This window comes from Bradysia coprophila, unplaced genomic scaffold (assembly GCF_014529535.1).
Source record: "Bradysia coprophila strain Holo2 unplaced genomic scaffold, BU_Bcop_v1 contig_333, whole genome shotgun sequence".
NCBI classification, from domain to species: Eukaryota; Metazoa; Arthropoda; class Insecta; order Diptera; family Sciaridae; genus Bradysia; species Bradysia coprophila.
The window spans coordinates 35,319-55,454 of record NW_023503592.1 but is presented as its reverse complement, the minus strand read 5'-3'; the positions used below and the strand labels follow the sequence as shown (position 1 = coordinate 55,454).

General features: G+C 38.1%; 1 protein-coding gene and 1 long non-coding RNA gene across 2 annotated transcripts in view; one reads left to right on the top strand and one right to left on the bottom strand.

The window, feature by feature from the left end:
• LOC119079783 overlaps positions 1 to 16,968 on the bottom strand; it is a 31,358-nt gene extending 14,390 nt beyond the window's left edge. The window contains exons 1-2 of the long non-coding RNA XR_005088232.1: positions 16,945 to 16,968; positions 6,311 to 6,406 (exon numbers count right to left, since the gene is read on the bottom strand). This is a non-coding gene — a long non-coding RNA (uncharacterized LOC119079783). The remainder of the gene's footprint in view (positions 1 to 6,310; positions 6,407 to 16,944) is intronic.
• The window catches only part of LOC119079782 (sodium/potassium/calcium exchanger 3-like), a 43,200-nt gene extending 24,705 nt beyond the window's left edge, over positions 1 to 18,495 (top strand). Inside the window, exons 7-11 of the mRNA XM_037187853.1 lie at positions 2,217 to 2,363; positions 2,427 to 2,499; positions 2,559 to 2,719; positions 2,784 to 2,885; positions 18,081 to 18,495. Of these exons, the coding sequence (XP_037043748.1) occupies positions 2,217 to 2,363; positions 2,427 to 2,499; positions 2,559 to 2,719; positions 2,784 to 2,885; positions 18,081 to 18,421 (824 nt within the window). The 3' untranslated portion in view covers positions 18,422 to 18,495. The remainder of the gene's footprint in view (positions 1 to 2,216; positions 2,364 to 2,426; positions 2,500 to 2,558; positions 2,720 to 2,783; positions 2,886 to 18,080) is intronic.
• The last annotated feature ends 1,641 nt before the right edge of the window (positions 18,496 to 20,136 follow it).

The following is a 20,136-nucleotide window of genomic DNA, read 5'->3' as shown; positions in this document are numbered from 1 at the left end:
AACAAAATGGCTTCCGACGGCCTTATTGGATTTTAGTAAAATTGAAATATCTTGCTGTGAGGGCTCTAGCATATCTGAAGAATATTTTTAATTTTCAACTGATCAACAATTTTGAGCTAGTTTATCCCTAAAATTTGGAACCAGTCATGTATTTAGGTTAGCAATCTATCAAAAACTAAGAGAGGTGGTTTACTCTGAAAGTCATATTCTCATATTAAAAGATCCATAAAAATGTTGCATTAAGCGATAGGGGTAGAGGCTTGTTTATCGCTACAAATCAGAAAAAGTTATTGAATCTCTTATTGAGTATGATTGTTCTAACAATGCTAAAATGCGAGAGGAGAAACTGTTCAAATAAAATAGATACCGTAGTTGCTCTTGAAATAATGTTGAAAAATACCTCAGAGACAACGATGGATTCACGTCATAGACTTGAAATCTGATCATCAGATATCTTGAAAATTTCCAATGGAACAGTTGATGGGTGATAACTCGAATAACTTTGCTCGTTCAAGATCCCTAGACTTGAGGTCGCATTCAATTGTCAGCCCTAAATGAGCCCTAAACGTGAAGCTATGATTTAATTAAGAAACACATTTATATCAACAAAACGCCCATTATGACATGCTTTTTTTCTTAATCATCGGATAACTTTGGTCACTGAGCGGCTCCAAACTCTGGACCGGTTTCAATCAGCCCTAAATGAGCCCTAAACGATAGACTATAATTTTAGTCAGACGCTCAGCCCTAAATGAGCCCTAAACGATAGACTATAATTTTAGTCAGACGCTTTTTGAATATCGTTGAAAGGGCTAATATGACATGTTTGTGTTTAGAGAAAGCTGAATATCATTGACGGGATAGCAGCCCTAAACTCAGGATTGGCTTCAATTGTCAGCCCTAAACTAGCCCCAAACGTTAATATATACTTTCAACTAGGAACACTATGAATAACATCCAAAACTGCCAATATGACATGTTTTTTCGAGAAAAAATTGAATAACTATGGTATTTGAGCAGCCCTAAACTCGGGACCGGTTTCAATCGTCAGCCCTAAACTAGCCCCAAATCATAGATTGAGTGGAAAGTCAAAAACCTATTCAGTTTATGACAAAACACTTAAGTGACATGCTTGAAAACTTCAAAACGGTATAACTCACGTAAATCGACAGCCCTAAACTCGGGACCGGTTTTATTCGTCAGCCCTAAACGTGCCATAACTCCACACAGCCCTAAATGGTGGCGGTGCCAGCGACATGTACCTCTCTTTTTGTCCTCTTTTTTCGTACAAAATGTCCTCTTTTCGAATTTTCAAAAATGGCAACCCTACATATAAGCTCAAGAGACCTAGCTCACGCTCCGGTAAACCGAATTTCATAAACTTTTTTCCCGGATTGGTTCGGTCAATACCTATCTAATAAAGCAATTTCAAAACGATGTGTCTCCGGCAATTTTAAACCTACATAGTCGAGTGATAGCTCTTTTTGCTCGTATTTGAAGCGAGAATATGATAGAATAGAATTTGTGGTGATAAAGTCCAAAGGGCAGAAACTGAAATGTTCGGCTATACATAGTTGTCGCGTCTCAAAAAAATTTCTTCGTTCTTTTTTTGGGGGTTAGACTGCGTCAAGTCCGCTATCGCTCCGGACATGATAAAATCAGCTCGATTTGGAATCAAAAATGGCCGACCATGTATCCATATTTCATAAATTAATTTTTAATTTTTGTAAATTTCATGCAAATAAAGGAAGAAACTCATATTAATGGACCTTAGAATTATGGCAATGAATTAATTTTTAAATTTGAAACAGCGATTGCTGATATATTCAGAGATGAACAAGTGCCTGATATTAGCGACCTCACAGATATTAAACTTAAAGGCAACATGGCGTCGACTAACTCAATATTGTTGCCTTTATCGTTGGTACTTGCCAATACCGTACGGATTTAAGCGTTAAAAAAATCTGACGTTCTCTAATAAATGAACGTGATCGGAATCACCTGCAATTTGTAAGGTAATTGTTTGAGCGATATGATTTATTATCGAAGTTACACAAGGAATAGCGCAACTATTTTCTGTTTAGAGTTTTGTTTTGGGATTTGTTAGATGTGCCGAATTAAATTCGAATCGCTCTGCTCATAATCGCAAAATGTGTCCTTTAGCAATTCAGGGATATCCCGTTTAAGATATACACAATAACATTGACCCCTTCCAGATTTAGAGAAAAATGGTAAAAAAAAATTATCCACCACAACTGTCAAGAAAGAGACAATTTCAACAATCTCAATTTCAACCAACAAACCAACGGACGAGACGAAGGTGGATGACGTACCTGCAGAATATGAACGAAAATTGGCTGAAGGTAAATTTTTAGTTTTTCTATTATCAGATTCAATAAAAGGTCAATATTTTTGCGTGTCTTTAGAAAGAGAAGCACATCAATTATTAAAACGACAGAGATTCGGATTATACCCGTGCCCAAAGGACGCCAAACTCCGGTAAATTCTTGTAACCTATTCATTGAGGTAAGACACTCAGCGTTCGGTAATTTTTTTAGAACATTTTTCTGGTTCTATACATGGCCAATCAGGCTAGTATATTTCTGCACACTGATTAATGTGAAAATACACCGCAAATGGTATCCGTACACATTCATAATGAGCATTGTGTGGATCGGTGCCATTACATATATGCTGTTTTTCATGTTGGTTGTTATTGGTGGGTGTTTCCTTTGTTTAAAGTTCGTTTATGAAGTACGTAAAATGTACGTAAAACTCCACAGCTTACACATTTAGCATACCGGAGTCTGTTATGGGACTTACATTTTTTGCATATGGCGCTTGTACACCGGAAACAATTACTGGGTTTATTATGGCTCGCCGAGGTGAGTTTGTGGCACTAGTTGATGTAAAAATAAGAAGTTGTTGTGTTAGTAGTTAGACTTTGTTTAATCAATGTCTTCAATGGGAAGAAGTACCAGAAGCATGGGAAAATGCAGTGATAACATTGCTGCATAAAAAAGGAGACATAACAAAGTTGGAAAACTATCGACCCATAAGTCTCTTATCAACACTCTACAAGTTGTTCATGAAAATAGTTACGAAGAGGAACACCAAGAAGCTCGACTTCTACCAACCTGTTGAACAAGCTGCATTTAGATCAGGATACAGCACAAACGACCACTTACATGTGATGAGAACGCTAATTGAGAAATGCAATGAATACAAGATTGCTGTGGTCTTGATATCCATAAACTTTGAAAAAGCTTTTGATTCAGTGGAAACATGGTCGATATTGGACTCCTTAGACGAGTGCAGAGTAGACTCAAGTTACTCCAACACAATTCGATACGTCTATAAAAACGCTACGTCGTGTATCAAACTTCATAAAAGCACTGAAAAATTCAGAATTGGCAGAGGTGTACGACAGGGTGACACCATATCACCTAAGTTATTCACATCGATTCTGGAGAGTGTTTTTAAGAAATTAGAGTGGAGTGAAATGGGTATCAACATAAATGGAGAGTACCTGAGTAATCTCCGTTTCGCAGATGACATCTCCCTGATGGCAGCTGATCTAGATCAGGCGCAAATTATGTTGCAACAGCTGAATGAGGAGTCAAACAAAGTCGGCCTCAAGATGAATTTGTCAAAAACGAAAATCATGACAAACATTGACGACGACAGAGACATTAAAATCGGTGGTACTGTCATTGAACGAGTCGACAGTTATGTGTACCTAGGTCACAAATTGAATTTGGGTCTAGACAACCAAACTGCAGAAATAAAACGAAGAATTGGTCTTGCATGGGCAGCGTTCGGAAAACTCAGGCTAATTTTCAAAAGCAAAATGAACAATAGTCTGAAACGTAAAGTGTTCGATACGTGTGTCCTTCCTGTGCTCACATATGGAGCGGAAACGTTAACGTTAACAAAAGCTTCCGAAAATAAATTAAGAGTGGCACAAAGAGCTATGGAACGAAGTATACTTGGAATTACGCTCAGAGATAGAATGAGAAATCAATGGATTCGACAACAAACAAAAGTCGTTGATGTCATGGAAAGAATAGCATCTTTAAAGTGGAGCTGGGCGACACATATTGCAAGAAGGACGGACGAACGTTGGACCAAAAAGATCATGAACTGGAGACCACCTAAAACACGACCTAGAGGTAGACCACCAGAGATATGGAGTAATGGTATAAAGAGAATTGCAGGGGCAAATTGGCAACAAGTGGCAACTAATCGTTCGGAATGGAAAAGAATTGGGGAGGCCTACGTCCAGCAGTGGACAGAAACAGGCTGAAAAAGAAGAAGAAGAAGGCGCAAATTGGCAACAAGTGGCAACTAATCGTTCGGAATGGAAAAGAATTGGGGAGGCCTACGTCCAGCAGTTGACAGAAACAGGCTGAAAAAGAAGAAGTGTTAGTAGTCGTAATCTAATAGAAGTGTTATATACGTCTATAGATCATTAGTAATCACTATACTAGTTTTGCTGCCTATTCTAGTCTTAAAGACGCTTTTAGTACCAAAATATTTTACTGTGGTTACAGTATGAAGTTGAGCCACATACCTTATATCTATGATGCGCTTGAATCGAAAATCCATTAAAGTGTGTCTTTATTTACAGATAAATCAATTTTGATTTCAATTTTTTTCCCTGTAAGATAGGTCCGGTAGGACGTGGGAAAATTTGACATCAAAATTTTGTAAAAGGAGTCCGAAAGGAGTCATTATGTCGATGACATGGCTAAAAAGCATATGGAGCAATAAACTTGAGTGTGCGAGTTCACCTCTTAGGTAGTTTAAAAGTGTGTTCTTTTGGCACCGTGTGCCAGATTACCAGATACCGTCGGTAGATAAAGAGGCTAAGTTCGAAGATGGGCATATTAGGATAGTCTCTTCGTTAGTTAAGGCCGCCTAAGTGCTTTAACGTCTTTTAGGAAAATTGCAGTTTATAGATTGGGGATGTTAGTGTAAGTAGGTAAGGTCGATAGGAGGAGGTCCCTGATCACGACAAACCAAGGGCGCTTTTGCGATAAGGGGTGCTACCCTTGCCGATCCAACAAAAAAAATCTTACTTTGTATTAAAAGTGGAAAATTTGGAGCACACTTTGAAAAGCCCTGATGTCACAGGGAGGAGCTTGTGAACTCCAAATCTTGTTGTGTTGTCATCAGGGGATCTCCCTCTACCGATCTCACCAAATAAAACCTCATTTTGAATGAAAATATGGAAAATCTGGAACAAACTTTGGCGGGTCCTGACGCCTTATGGAGGGGCCAAAAGTTGGTTTTTCGTGATCAGTAAACCTCCTTCTGTCGATCCTACCCACTTTCGTACCAATCGGGGTTTGTACAATAAACTGCAATTCATGTTTTTCATAATTTTTGCTTCATTCGGAAGGTAATCAAAGCCCGAATGGAATGTGGGGAAAAACGTTCCCAATTTTTTGTTTATTTAGAAAACAAGGCATCAGAACAGTCGGAGCGTTTGCTGCGACTGGTATGAGCCCCGTACAATCCCGTAAACCTATTGCGTCCGTAACCATAATACGTCCGTAGCCCTAGTACGCCTGTAACCCTAATACGTCTTCAACCCTCTTATGCGTCTGTTACCAAAATGCTTCCGTAACCCACTCGCGTCCTTGACATTATTGCCCACCTAGCCGAAGTTGAGCATAGTCAAATTTATTAAAAGTGTTCATTTTTAAAATTGCGCATAGCGCAATTACGAAAGTACCTCTGATATAAAACCAACAATTTACAACATTACTTTAAGAACCCAAAATTTTTTGCCAACTTTCTATTCGGTATTCAATTACCTCTCAAATAAAACAAAAACTAGCAAAATCAGATGAGATTTATTCGATTTATGTGTAAGAACCACTTAGGATCGATTAGCGGCTTCAGTCCAAGGACCTAATTCTAGAAACTTTTCCACAACACGCTATTTAGTGTGCAAGTACATCTCAAATTTTACAAAAATTGGCGAAAACGGATGAATTTCACTTAATTTTTACCGATTTATATCGTTTTTAATAAACTCCAATATGGCCGCCGGTAGCCATTTTGTTAGGAGACCCGAAGTAGGTCTGACGATCTACATTCTTTAATATCTTTCAAACAAAAAATCATGAAATCGTGAAATTCGGTGAAAATTTACTCGAGATATTGTCAAAATACACCACGTTCATTGTACTGCCGAGTAGCCGGATATGAGCTCACTCCAAGGGGCCTAGCTCACGCTCCGGTCAACCAAATTTCATTTTTTTCATTTTTCATTTTTTCCCCTGATTGGTACTTTCAATACCTATCTAATAAAGCAAAAGTAGTCGAAATCCGTTCAAATTTGGCCGACCTACAAGCAAAAACTCCTTCCCGCCCTGTACCTGGTTCACATTATAGGCTCTAACTTACGAGTCGGTCATCCAATTTCCACCGATTTACCACCGATATGAACTGATATCAACGAACACAACGAAAAACAAGCCGTCAGAACAGTCGGAGCGTTTGCTTCGACTGAGCATCGTACATCCCGTAATCCTATTTCGTCCGTAGCTATACTACGTCCGAAGCCTTAATACATCCGTAGCCCTAATACGTCTTCAACCTCTCATGTCTCAAATAAAACCAACAATTTACGGCATTATTTAAGGAACCCAATTTTTTTTTGCAATTTTTGGTATTCAATTACCTTCAAAATGAAATAAAAATTGCCCAAAACCACTTACAGTGGAGGTGTGATGCAAGTCCTGTTATCCACTTACAAAAGAACTGATATCGGTGTAGGTGACGCTTACCGATTCGACACGCAAAAAGATATGCGTTACAAATGGCAGCTGATGAGGAAAGCACGCGAAAGTTTTATCAACACAAATTTCACCCGAAAAATTTTAGGAAGAAAATTATAACAAAAAAATTTGCGTCAAAAAGTGGCAGATGATTCGGCTTTCTTCAGTTTGAATTCCATTCTTTAAAGCAAAATATTTCACAATTATAAAAATTATTTTGCGCCATTTGTGACGCATATCTTTTTGCGTGTCGAATCTGTAAGCGTCGTCACCTACACCGATATCAGTTCTTTTGTAAGTGGATAACAGGATTTGCGTCACACCTCCACTGTAAGTGGTTTTGGGCGATATCAGCTCTTTCGTAAAGTTAGATTTTTTAGAATTTGGTCGCAGATAATAGACAATCATATTGTGCAGTTTGATCGAAAATATTCTTCTCACAAAACTGTATAACTTTCTCTTTGATCTGAGCCTTTCAGCTTTCATTTGACAAAAATCGAAAATATTACTAAATTCAAAAATTTGACGAAAATCGAAAATTTGACAAAAATCGAAAATTTGAGGCACTTAAAACTTTCAAATAAGCGAATTCTTAGGAAAACCATGAAACACGTATCGACTAGAATCTAAAACTCTATAACTTTGTCTTTTACACGAGGTTTCTATCTGCCGTATATTCAGAGTTATGGATGACATAGCTCGCACTTAAAACGCTCATAGCTCTTAAATAGACAACTTTTTAGGAAAACCATAAACCACGTGTCGACTAGAATGTAAAACTCTATAAAATTGTCTTTTAAACGAACTTTCTATCTGCCTAACGCTCATAGCTTCCAATAACACAATAAAATTCTCAGATGTCGTTCGAGTTATGGATGACATAGCTCGCAATTAAATAGCTCCCAAATAGACGACTTTTTAGGAAAACCATGAAACACGTGTCGACTAGAATCTAAGACTCTATAACTTTGTCTTTTACACGAGGTTTCCATCTGCCGTATTTTCCGAGTTATGGCTGACATAGCTCGCACTTAAAACGCTCATAGCTCCCAAATAGACGACATGACTTTTTAGAAAGACAATGAAACACGTGTCGACTGAAATCTGAAACTCTATAAATTTGTCTTTTAAACGAACTTGGCACATACATTTTCTGAGTTATGTGTCCTACAGCCCAATAGCTTAACACGCTCATAGCTCCGAAATTATAAGCTTTTATAAAAGTTCCTTCAAATTGGTTTCTTAGAATTACGTCCTTAACATACCCTGAAAATTTCAGCCAAATTCACCGCTAAATTCAAAAGTTTCGTTGTAACAGAGTGACAAAGTAACAAAGGTTGGTAAAATTCATCAATTTCAAAATGTATGAAAATCCATTTCTTCATACAAATTCATACAAATTTCCAAGTTTTGAAATTTAATATCTCGGCCAAATCTTAACCTTATGAGGCGTGTGATAGCTCGTTGAACTCGTATGGACGCCCAGAATACTTTGGGGGTAGTAGGAGTTGAGGGGGAAAGTCAAAAAAGTTGTGTATATATGTTCCTCAATCCTGCGGAAAATTTTTTTGTCAAATTTTTCAGTGTGAACGGGCTTGCGTCACGGCCCTTCACTAACGTAGGGCCATGACTTTTGAAACTTTTTCGCCACGTTCTTTTCGGTATTCAATTACCTTCCATAAAAAACTAAATCTAGCAAAATCGGATGAGATTTACTCGATTTATGTGCAAAAAACACTTAGGGCCGAGTAACGACCTTTGAAAGGGAAAGAATCAAAACTCAGCAGAGAAACATTAGACCTGATCGCAAGCAGAGCAGAGCTGGTAAAAAACGGAGGACGAGATTCGGTGGAATACCGGAACTTGTCTAAAAGTATCAACAAAGCAAGGAGATCAGATGAAAGAAAATATAATGTCCAATTGGCTCAAAACATAATTGAAGCTAACTGCAATATGAAAGTCCTAAGGAGAAAAATGACAAACGCCAAAAAAGAAATCTTTAAATTACGAGACAAAACAGGAACGATCCAAACGGATCGAAATGCGATATTAAACATTGCAACAGAAATTTATGAGAATTTGTTTTCTTCAGCAAGACAGAGTCCAACGGAAGAAACCGAAGATAGACCAATAATAATGAAGTCAAGGCCGCAGTAGCCGAGATGAAAAACAAAAAGTCTCCCGGAGAAGATGGTGTTCCAGTGGAAGCCATTAAACTGGGTGGAGACTCCTTATTAAAGGCAATCACGGCTTAGTTTAATCAATGTCTCCAATGGGAAGAAGTACCAGAAGCCTGGGAAAATGCGGTAATTACATTGCTGCATAAAAAAGGAGACATAACAAAGCTGGAAAATTACCGACCCATAAGCCTATTGTCAACACTCTACAAGTTGTTTATGAAAATCATTACGAAGAGGAAAACTAACAAGTTCGACTTCTACCAACCTGTTGAACAAGCTGCTTTCAGATCTGGTTTCAGCACAAACGACCATTCGCAGGTGATGAGAACGCTTATTGAGAAGTGTCGTGAATACAACATCGACATAGTCTTGCTATTCATAGACTTCGAAAAAGCTTTCGATTCAGTGGAAACATGGTCGATATTGGACGCATTAGACGAATGTAGAGTAGACTCAAGGTACTCCAACACAATTCGATATGTGTACAAAAATGATCTTCATGTATAAAACTTCATAAGAGCACGGAGAAATTCAGAATTGGCCGAGGTGTAAGGCAGGGTGACACTATTTCACCGAAATTATTCACGGCGATTCTGCAGAGTATTTTTAAGAAGTTAAACTGGAGTAAAATGGGAATAAAGATAAATGGAGAGTACCTGAGCAATCTCTCCGCTTCGATGATGACATTGTACCGATAGCAGCGAATCTAGGTCAGGCTCAGCTTATGCTACAACAGTTAAGTGAAGAGGCAAGCAAAGTTGGCCTCAAGATGAACTTATCGAAAACAAAAGTCATGACCAACATCGGGGACGATAAAGAAATCAAAATTGGTGACACTGTTATTGAACGAGTCGATAGCTATGTATATCTAGGATATAAACTGAAGTTAGGTCTGGACAACCAAACTGCAGAAATAAGACGTAGGATTGGTCTTGCATGGGCAGCGTTCGGAAAACTCAGACTAATTTTCAAAAGCAAAATGAATAATAGTCTGAAACGAAAAGTTTTCGACACTTGTGTCCTTCCAGTGCTCACTTATGGAGCGGAAACGTTAACTTCGGAGCATCCGAAGATAAATTGAGAGTGACACAAAGAGCCATGGAACGGAGTATGCTTGGAATAACACTCAGAGACAGAATGGACCAAAAAGATCATGAACTGGCGACCATATAAAAGACGAGCTATAGGTAGACCACCAGAGAGATGGACAAACGGAATTAAGAATATTGAAGGTACAAACTGGCAGCAAATGGCAATGGATCGTACGAAATGGAAAGAAGTTGGAGAGGCCTACATCCAGCAGTGGATAGAAACAGGCTGAAAAAGAGGAAGAAGAACGACCTTTGAGCCCTCCCAACAAGCCCGCGTTGCATCTTACCCAAAAACAATGTTAAGCAACTTCGTTCTACTCATCAATACCTTTCATTTAATATATCACAAGCAGCTATTGCGTGCGTATTTCGGTAGATATCGTCGAAAGACTGAAAAACACCTATAGGGCCCTAGCTCTGGAAGGGCCGACCCTACCATGCCCATTTTCGAACTTGACCTTACTTTTGTCGATACCAATCGGGGGAAAAAAGAATTTTGAAAAAAGGTTGTGATTTACTCAAGCTAGAGGGGTCACTGACAGACAGACGGACATTTTTAGCCCCGTACGATGTACTGGGGGCTTATAAGATTAATACAGTTATTATGACTATGGGATTGTAGGATGCATTACTTTTACATCCAACTTAGTTACCAAATTCAATTGAACCAACAAATTCAGCTTCATTTTTGATTTTTTCGATTGGCACCATTGACGTACAAGTGGTTAGTTCTCGTTACTTGCTTGTGGTGGCACCACATACATTGCGTGTAGAAGCAGTTAAAGAAGCACTAGGTAGCGTCAATGAAAATTCTGAAAGGAAAATATAGCTCACATCTAACTTGATCACAAAGGCAGTAACACATTTAGAAGAGATATTTTTGTGGACTATATGTATTGGACGAAGAAAACCAACAAAAGCGGTAAAAACACATGATGATTGTTGAGTTCAAATTGGACAAAATAGCAAAATACTAATCATAATAGATTGTGAAACAAAATGGCAATCGGCTGTACCTCTACTGTTTTTGAGATCAGCCTTCTTGGTACATGACATATGCAAGATTCTTTTCATAATATTTTCATTGTTCATTCGTCAACAGTGCAAAGTGACATTTTAGTGCATTTTTTGGCTTTTCGTGATATTGTAAAAACTTCAAGTGATTTCATTAACTTTGGGAACACGGGTTCTCCAATTGAAATGAATGATAGGTCGTTGGATTCGTCTTTCAATTCTAGAGAAGACCCAGCTTTAATTTTTGCGATTGATTGTATCTATTTTCGGTGCAAGGCGTTCAAAAGTGAAGGCTTGTCAGAGGGTCCCGTAAAGAGTTTTTCGCCAATAAATCAAGAAATAATTATTGTAAATCATTGTTCTGCTGTACTAATGTCGGTCATAGGAAGACGTACTACAGGTGGAGTGTATGCACTGGTTGGTGCAAGTATATCCACAAGAACCTGCAATCTTGGGAAAAAACATGCTGAAAAATTGAAGATTTTTTCTTTCTTTCTAGGGGCTCTACTGCTGGAAATATCGAAGCGTATTTCTATTGATAAAGTAAAAGAATAGTGGACGATAAAATGACTGCCCTTCCAGACGCTGTTCCAGCAGAAGAGCCCCTAATTTCAGAGTAAATTTTTCCCAAGACTTGCAGGTTCTTCCAGGTTCTTCAACCAGTGCATACACTCCACCTGTAGTACGTCTTCCCATGACCGACATTAGTACAGCATAACAATGATTTACTATAATTATTTCTTGAGTTATTGGCGAAAAACTCTTTACGGGACCCTCTAACAGGTTCCTGATGTGATCTGCAGTTACTTCGCCGATTTCTTCGAAAGCGTTTACCGTGCTGATGACCCTGACGACTCTGATGCTTCTGTTGTTGGTGGTCAGAATGGGTGTTCACACAGGCTGAGCATACAGAAATGTGCTATTTTGAAGTCTCTTGAATCTATAGACACGTCGAAGGGTAGTGGCCCTGATGACATTTCGCCTCAGTTTCTGAAGAACTGCGCAGATGGACTGGCTGCTCCTCTTTTTGAACTATTCAACCGGTCTCTTTCTTCTGACGTCTTTCCCACCAGATGGAAAACGTCGTACGTGAAACCAATTCACAAAAAAGGTTCTAGAAACGTCGTCGGTAATTACCGTGGTGTGGCGATACTGCCAACTTTCGGGAAGTTATTCGAATCAATGGTATGTGATTTGATTTACGATAAATTTTCGGCTATGGTGTCAATGAAGCAACATGGATTTGTCAAAGGTCGGTCTACTTCAACGAACCTAATGGAGTTTGTCAGCCATGCAATAAATGTTATCGAATCTGGTTCACAACTCGATGTAATTTACACGGACTTCCAGAAAGCGTTCGACAGTGTTTCGCATTCGATTTTGGTTCAGAAGCTCATCAAGCTTGGAATGGATCCCAATCTGGTTTGCTGGATCCGATCCTATCTCAGTGGTCGTTTCCAATACGTTAAAATGATGGGTCATGAGTCTCGGAAATTTGTTGTCAGCTCTGGTGTACCACAAGGCAGTCATCTCGGTCCATTACTGTTCATATTGTTCATGGATGACGTCACAAAGACTTTTAAATCAATGCAACTGTTGTACGCGGATGACTTAAAATTATGTGGAAAAGTACGAAAGATTTCTGATGTCATTCAACTTCAAATGGACTTAGACGCTCTCTCCAACTGGTGTAAACAGAACCGTTTGGATCTAAATATTGAGAAATGCAAGGTTATAACATTCTTCAGGATTCGCTCGCCGATTAATTTTCAATACTCGATCGATGGTATTTCATTGTCTCGAGTGAAAGTTATACAAGATCTTGGTGTTTGGATGGACGAACGACTTAGCTTTGATCGACATATTGAATTTATTACGTCTAAGGCTTACTCAATGTTGGGATTTGTCAAGAGGATTTGTAAGCAGTTCACCAACATTCAGGCTCTTAAAAGTGTTTACTTTGCTCACGTTCGTTCGTACTTGGAATATGCTTCAGTCGTTTGGCACCCTCATCAAATGTCTCATATGATGAAGATAGAGTCAATCCAGAAAAAATTTCTGATGTTCGCATTGAGAAGAACAGTGAGAAGAGACAGCAATTATCGTCTACCAAGTTATCTTGATCGTTGTGCTTCCATCAACATCGAACCACTATGGCGTAGAAGAATTAACTTGAACGTTCTATTCGTTTTTGACCTGCTGAGCGGCCGTCTACGTGCACCGTCATTAGCTTCGAAATTGAGAATTAATCATCCGAACAGGACTTTTCGGAGGCATGAGTTCCTTATTGTTGAGTACCACCGAACGGATTATGGTCAACATGAGCCTATAAACAGTATTGTGAGGATGTTCAACTGCTTCTCCCAGACGTACAATCGTTCGATGTCAAGGGACATATTTCGGAACTGTGTTAGGTCAGCGATGCTACCATCTGTGCTGGTGGATCAATTCAATCTCCACTCACTTGCCTCATCGCTCGATCAGGGTTGATGTCGTTAACTTCTTGATGTGTTTTCGTTTTAATTTAATTTTCATTTTGGAATTATTTCATTGTATTGTTTCATGCTTGGGATGGTTGATTGTTTTTAAACGAGAAAAAATTGTAGTCAGGTAGCTTATTGCGGTTGACGTAAGAATAAATAAATAAATAAATAAATAAAAACAAGCCTTCACTTTTGAACGTCTTGCATCGAAAATAAACACAATTAATCACAAAAATTAAAGATGCGACTTCTCTAGAATTGAAAGATTAATCCAACGACGTATCACTAATTTCAATTGGAGAACCCGTGTTCCCAAAGTTAATGAAATCACTTGAGATTTTACAATATCACGAAAAGCCAAAAAATACACTAAAATGTCACGTTGCCACTGTTGACAACTGAACAAGAAAATATTCTGAAAAGAATCTTTCAAATGTCATGCACCAAGAAGGCTGATCTCAAAAACGGTAGAGGTACAGCCGATTGCCATTTTGTTTCACAATCTATTATGATTAGTATTTTGCTATTGTGTCCAATTTGAACTCAACAATCAACATGCGTCTTTACCGCTTTTGTTGGTTTTCTTCATTCAATTCGTTCCATTGATTCTACATGTATTTCTTTAGCGTTTAACATTTTCTCCATTTCACACGAATTTCCTTCTCACGCAGAAAAGTATGAGTATTTTACTTGACTTGGGATATATAGATAAAAAGTAGAATTTTGTTGATCCGAGGCGCAGCCGAGGTCAATAAACACACAAAAACGAGACTTTTCATCTTTTTATCCAGAGTTATGTAATGGATTTTACATGCTTTGGGCGTCGTAACTAGTGCTTGAAACATGAAAAGTACGGTTTTTGACGCATGTAGCATGTTAAATACATATAGTACACAAAAATATCTATTCTAAATGTGTTACTGCCTTTGTGATCCAGTCAGATGTGAGCTATATTTTCCTTTCAGAATTTTCTTTGACGCTAACTAGTGCTTCTTTAACTGCTTGGCACGCAATGTATGTGGTGCCACCACAAGCAAGTAACGAGAACTAACCACTTGTATGTCAATGGGGCCAATCGACAAAATCAAAAATGAAACTGAAATCGTTGGTTCAATTGAATGTGGTAACTAAGTAGGATGTAAAAGTAATGAATCCCACAACCGTAGTCATAATATAATTGGGCCGTTTGTATGCCGTTTGTAACACGTCAAATTGGAAGCAGACAGTAAGTGCAAAGCATTTCGTTATGTTAATAGATGACGAATCCGCAATAAAAACAAAGCATCAGAACAGTCGGAGCGTTTGCTGCGACTTAGCCCCGTACGACCCGTAATCCTATTTCGTCCGTAACCATAATACGTCCGTAGCCGTAATACGCCCGGAACCGTAATACGTCTACAGCCCTCTAATGCGTCTTTTACCAAAATGCAAGTCAAGTTGGGCATGGTCAAATTTACTGAAAGTGTTCATTTTTAAAATTGCGCATAGCGCAATTACGAAAGCCCGTACGAACAATTTAAATAACCAACAATTTACGACATTATTTTAGAAACATAAAATTTTTTGCCTCTCAAATAAAAAATTAGCAAAATCGGATGATATTTACTCGATTTATGTGCAAAAAACACTTGAAAATTTGAAACTTTTTTCGCTACGTTCTTTTCGGTATTCAATTATCTCTCAAACGAAACAAAAACTAGCAAAATCGGATGAGATTTACTCGTTTTATGTGCAAAAAACACTTAGGGCCGAGTAGCGGCCTTAGTTTAAGGGTCCAAATTTGAAACTTTTTTCGCCATCATTCTATTTGGCATTCAATTATGTCTCAAATGAAACAAAAACTAGCAAAATCGGATGAGATTTACTCGATTTATGTGCAAAAAACACTTAGGGCCGAGTAACGACCTTTGAGCCCTCCCAACAAGCCCGCGTTGCATCTTAGCCAAAAACGATGTTCAGCAACTTTGTTCATGCAACCTTTCATGATATATCACAAGCAGCTATTATGTGCGTATTTCGGTAGATATCATCAAAAGACTGAAAAACACCTATAGGGCCCTAGCTCTGGAAGGCCCTACCATGTCCATTTTCAAACTTTACCTTACTTTTGTCGATACCGATCGGGAAAAAAAAAGAATTTTTAAAAAAGGTTGTGATTTACTCACAGACAGACCGACAGACAGAAAGTTGCTGAACATTGTTTTTGGGTAAGATGCAACGTGGGCTTGTTGGGATGGCTCAAAGGTCGTTCCTCGGCCCTAAGTGTTTTTTGCACAAAAATCGAGTAAATCTCATCCGATTTTGCTAGTTTTAGTTTTTTATGGAAGATAATTAAATGCCGAATAGAATTATGGCAAAAAAAAGTTTCAAATTTGGTCTCTTGGACTAAGGCCGCTACTCGGCCCTAAGTGCTTTTTGAACATAAATCGAGTAAATCTCAACCGATTTTGCTAGTTTTTGTTTCATTTGAGAGGTAATTGAATACCCAATGGAAAGTTGGCAAAAAATTTTGTTTTTCTAAAATAATGTCGTAAATTGTTGGTTTTATTTGAGAGGTACTTCGTTCGGGCTTTCGTAATTGCGGTATGCGCAATTTTAAAAATGAGCATAGCTAACGCCGACCCGTACGAAACACCTATTCGTATTAAAGGCCTTTATTGTGAAACTCTTCATTTCTTTTACTTCATTCTTTACTGAAAAGCTATTCGCCTTAAAATCACTTACATTATCTTTCTTTGCCTTGTTAGCATATACAAATAAATTGCCGGAGGCAATATAGACAGCCCCGTACGAAGTCAACTTTCATAAATTCCTATTTAAACAACTATATACCGCTATATTTACCTATATTTTCCTATAAATAAACATTTCACAGATGAATATGCTATTATATAGCTCTATATGCCTGTATATAGCTCAATATAAGTGAATATAGATATATATATAGATGTCCATATATGGAATGCCTGAAACACCCCACACACATAACAAATTATTTCCATGTTAACAGAAACTCTCTAAAAGTACCATTTTTCCCAAGATATATCACTTTTATTAAAATCCAATATGGCCACCGGCAGCCATTTTGTTAGGAGACCGGAAATTTTACCGACGCTTTACATTCGTTAATACCTTTCAAACAAAAAAAATCATGAACTTCGGTCAAAATTTACTCTAGATATTGACAAAATACTCCACGTTCACTGTACGGCCGAGTAGCCAGATAAGAGCTCACTCCAAGAGACCTAGCTCACGCTCCGGAGAACATAATTTCAAAAACTTTTTTTTCCCTGATTGGTACGGTCAATACCTATCTAATAAAGTTAAAACAGATGTGGCCGACCTACAAGCAAAAACTGCTTGCCGCCCTGTGCCTGTTTCACACCAAGGGGTCTAACTCACGAGTCGGTCATCCGATTTCCAAAAACTTTTTTTTTGTCGATCGGTATTGTAAATACCTTTTATTTGACGTATCAGTTACAAGTGTAACGTTTCAATGTCTGGAGATATCTTCGAAAAACCGTAAAGCACTTATTGGGCCACAGCTCGGGAGGGGTCGATCCAAAATCACTCATCTTCGAACTTAGCCTGTCTTTTGACATTACCAAACGGGAAAAAAAAAAGAATTTTCAAAATCGGACGCGTTTTACTCAAGTTATCGTGCAGACAGACAGACGGACATTTTTTTTCACTGATTTGGAATCTCTAGACAACCACAATAGGTTTCCCCGTACTCAGGGAGTCCAATTCGACGTGTTACAAACGTATGCGTGTGATGTTTGAAAGGTATTAATGAATGTAAAGCGTCAGTACTAATTCCGGTCTCCTAACAAAAGGGCTGTCGGCGCCCATATTGGATTTTAGTAAAAGTGATATATCTTTGGAAAAATGGTTCTTAGATAGTTTCTCTTAACGTAAATTTGTTATGTGTGTAGGGTGATTCAGGCATTACATATATGTACATATATATTTAAATACATATTGAGCTATATAATTATTTGTATATGATAACAAGGCAAAGAGTGGATAATGTAAGTTATTTTTAATATCGAATAGCTTTCAGTAGAGAGGAAAATGAAGTAGGAGAAATAAAGAGTTTCACACTAAAGGCTTTTGATACGAATAGGTGTTTTGTAAGGGTCGGCGTGAGCTATGTTTTTTCGCTGATTTGGCATCTATGGACAACCAAATACCACAATAGGTTTCCCCTTACTCAGGGAGTCCAATTCGACGTGTTACAAACGTATGCGTAAACTTATAAGACCCCAGTACGTCGTACGGGTATAATAATGCGTATTTCTTGAGTTACAACTTTGTCTGGCAACACTGAACAAAAGTCAGACAGACGAACGTAATGAAAAGACTTATTTTTCTGCCTGACCTGATCATAATGCCCCACATACTTACACGATGGAATGAAAAACAAATAGTACCTTCGCGATTACTTCGTGCTGTCTTATTACTATAACTCAAACTTAGTATAACAAATTATTTTCATCTTTTTGTCTTTTACTTTTGCAGGCATGAGTGGTGTAAGTGTTTCCAATTGTCTTGGCTCGTCATCGTTGGCCATATTGATTGGATTGGGCTTACCGTGGTTTTTCCGCGCAGTTATATCAACGTATGGCCATGAAAATTCTCATGTTCATTTACATTCAAATGGAATGGAATTTATTATTCTATCGATGCTGCTGTTGGTTGGAATTTTTTTAGTTGTTTTAGTCATATTCCGCTTTGAGCTGCGGAAAACAACTGGCTTAGTACTTATATTTACATATTTCGCATTTCTAACTGTGGCTGTGTTAATGGAACTAGGATTCATAGTCGAACTTATTTGCAATCCAAACAATTTAATAGTTTAGCAAAATGCAGTATACGGAAGCAAGGAGAATCGGTGCGAGTGGAAATAGCCGGATCAGTTGAGGGCATTGGTGGACGAACAAGGCCACCGCTGACCACGTAGTACTATCCTTCATAATAAGACCGAAAGTTACCCAACCTCATTTAAGCTCACCTAGCTTCCTTTGGCTACCCCCGTCCAAAGGAGTTTTGGCCAACCTCTACACCGAGTGGCTGGCTACCTCATCCAAAGGTTACGTAGTCATAGAAATTACAATAATACTAATACAATTATTAGTCGCTGGTAACGCGGAAACGCAATTAAGACTCGTCATTTGAATATGACAAGACAATTTACCGAAAAAGTATGGAAAATTGTATCACAAAAATTTACCAAAATAATTCAAATCTGATGCTTTCCATTGCATTCGTTCACAGCCTCCTTAGGTCGCTAAGGTATATTTGAAGACAAAATAGTACCTAGGAATAAAAGTTTTTTTTTAGCGTGTGAGAAGTTTCCAGACAGAGACGAAGGCGAGGTCTGGAATCGAATACGCTAAAAAAGACTTTTAGTCCGTGGTACGAATAGTATTTTTCATATTGGACGGAGACAAAGTTCGACGAAGTCGCACTTTTCGGGTCCTAGGTATGAAAACACTTTTTACTCGATCGATAAAAACACAGAAAATATTTCGACATAACTGTGACACTTCGCTATTATATGTACTGCAGTTACCCAATCATATTATGGCTATGGGATTTTCTTACTTTCCACATTCAATTGAACCAACGAATTCAGTTTCATTTTTGATTTTGTCGATTGGCACCATTGACATACAAGTGGTTAGTTCTCGTTATTTGCTTGTGGTGGCACCACATACATTGCGTGTCCAAGCAGTTAAAGAAGCACTAGGTAGCGTCAATGAAAGGCAAATATAGCTCACATCTGACTTTTTCACAAAGGCAGTAACACATAATATGTGTTTTATATGCTACATGCGTCAAAAACCGTACTTTTCATGTTTCAAGCACTAGTTACGACGCCCAAAACATGTAAAATCCATTACGTAACTCGGGATAAAAAAATGAAAAGTCTCGTTTTCGTATGTTTATTGACCTCGGCTGCGCCTCGGATCAAAAAAATTCACGGTTTTTTTTTGGTTTTTCGTGATATTGTAAAAACTTCAGGTTATTTCATTAACTTTGGGAACACGATTCTCCAATTGGAACAAGTTATAGGTCGTCGGATTCGTCTTTCAATTCTAAAGAAGACGCATCTTTAATTTTTGTGCCTATTTTCGGTGCAAGGCGTTCAAAAGTGAAGGTTTGTCAGAGGGTCCCGTAAAGAGATTTTCGGCAATAACTCAAGAAATAATTATTGTAAATCATTGTTATGCTGTACTAATATTGGTCATGGGAAGACGAACTACATGTGACAAACCTGCTTTGACAAACATTCGCTGAGCTCTAATTATTCTCTGCAAGCAAGTTGTAAGCTAAGTGCAGTCTTATTAAGAGTCAGATCGCCAAGACTTCAGGCGATTATGGAACAAGCGGTCTCCGATTTTAATGAGTGATAGCTCGTTAGATTCGTTTTTCAATTCTAGGAAACATGTATCTTTCACTTTTTCTTTAAAAAAATTATTTTCTGTCAAAAGCAATCAAAAGTAAAGACATGTCAGAGGGTACCGAAAACAGTTTTTCGGCAAAAACTCAAGAAAAAATTATTTTAAATTTT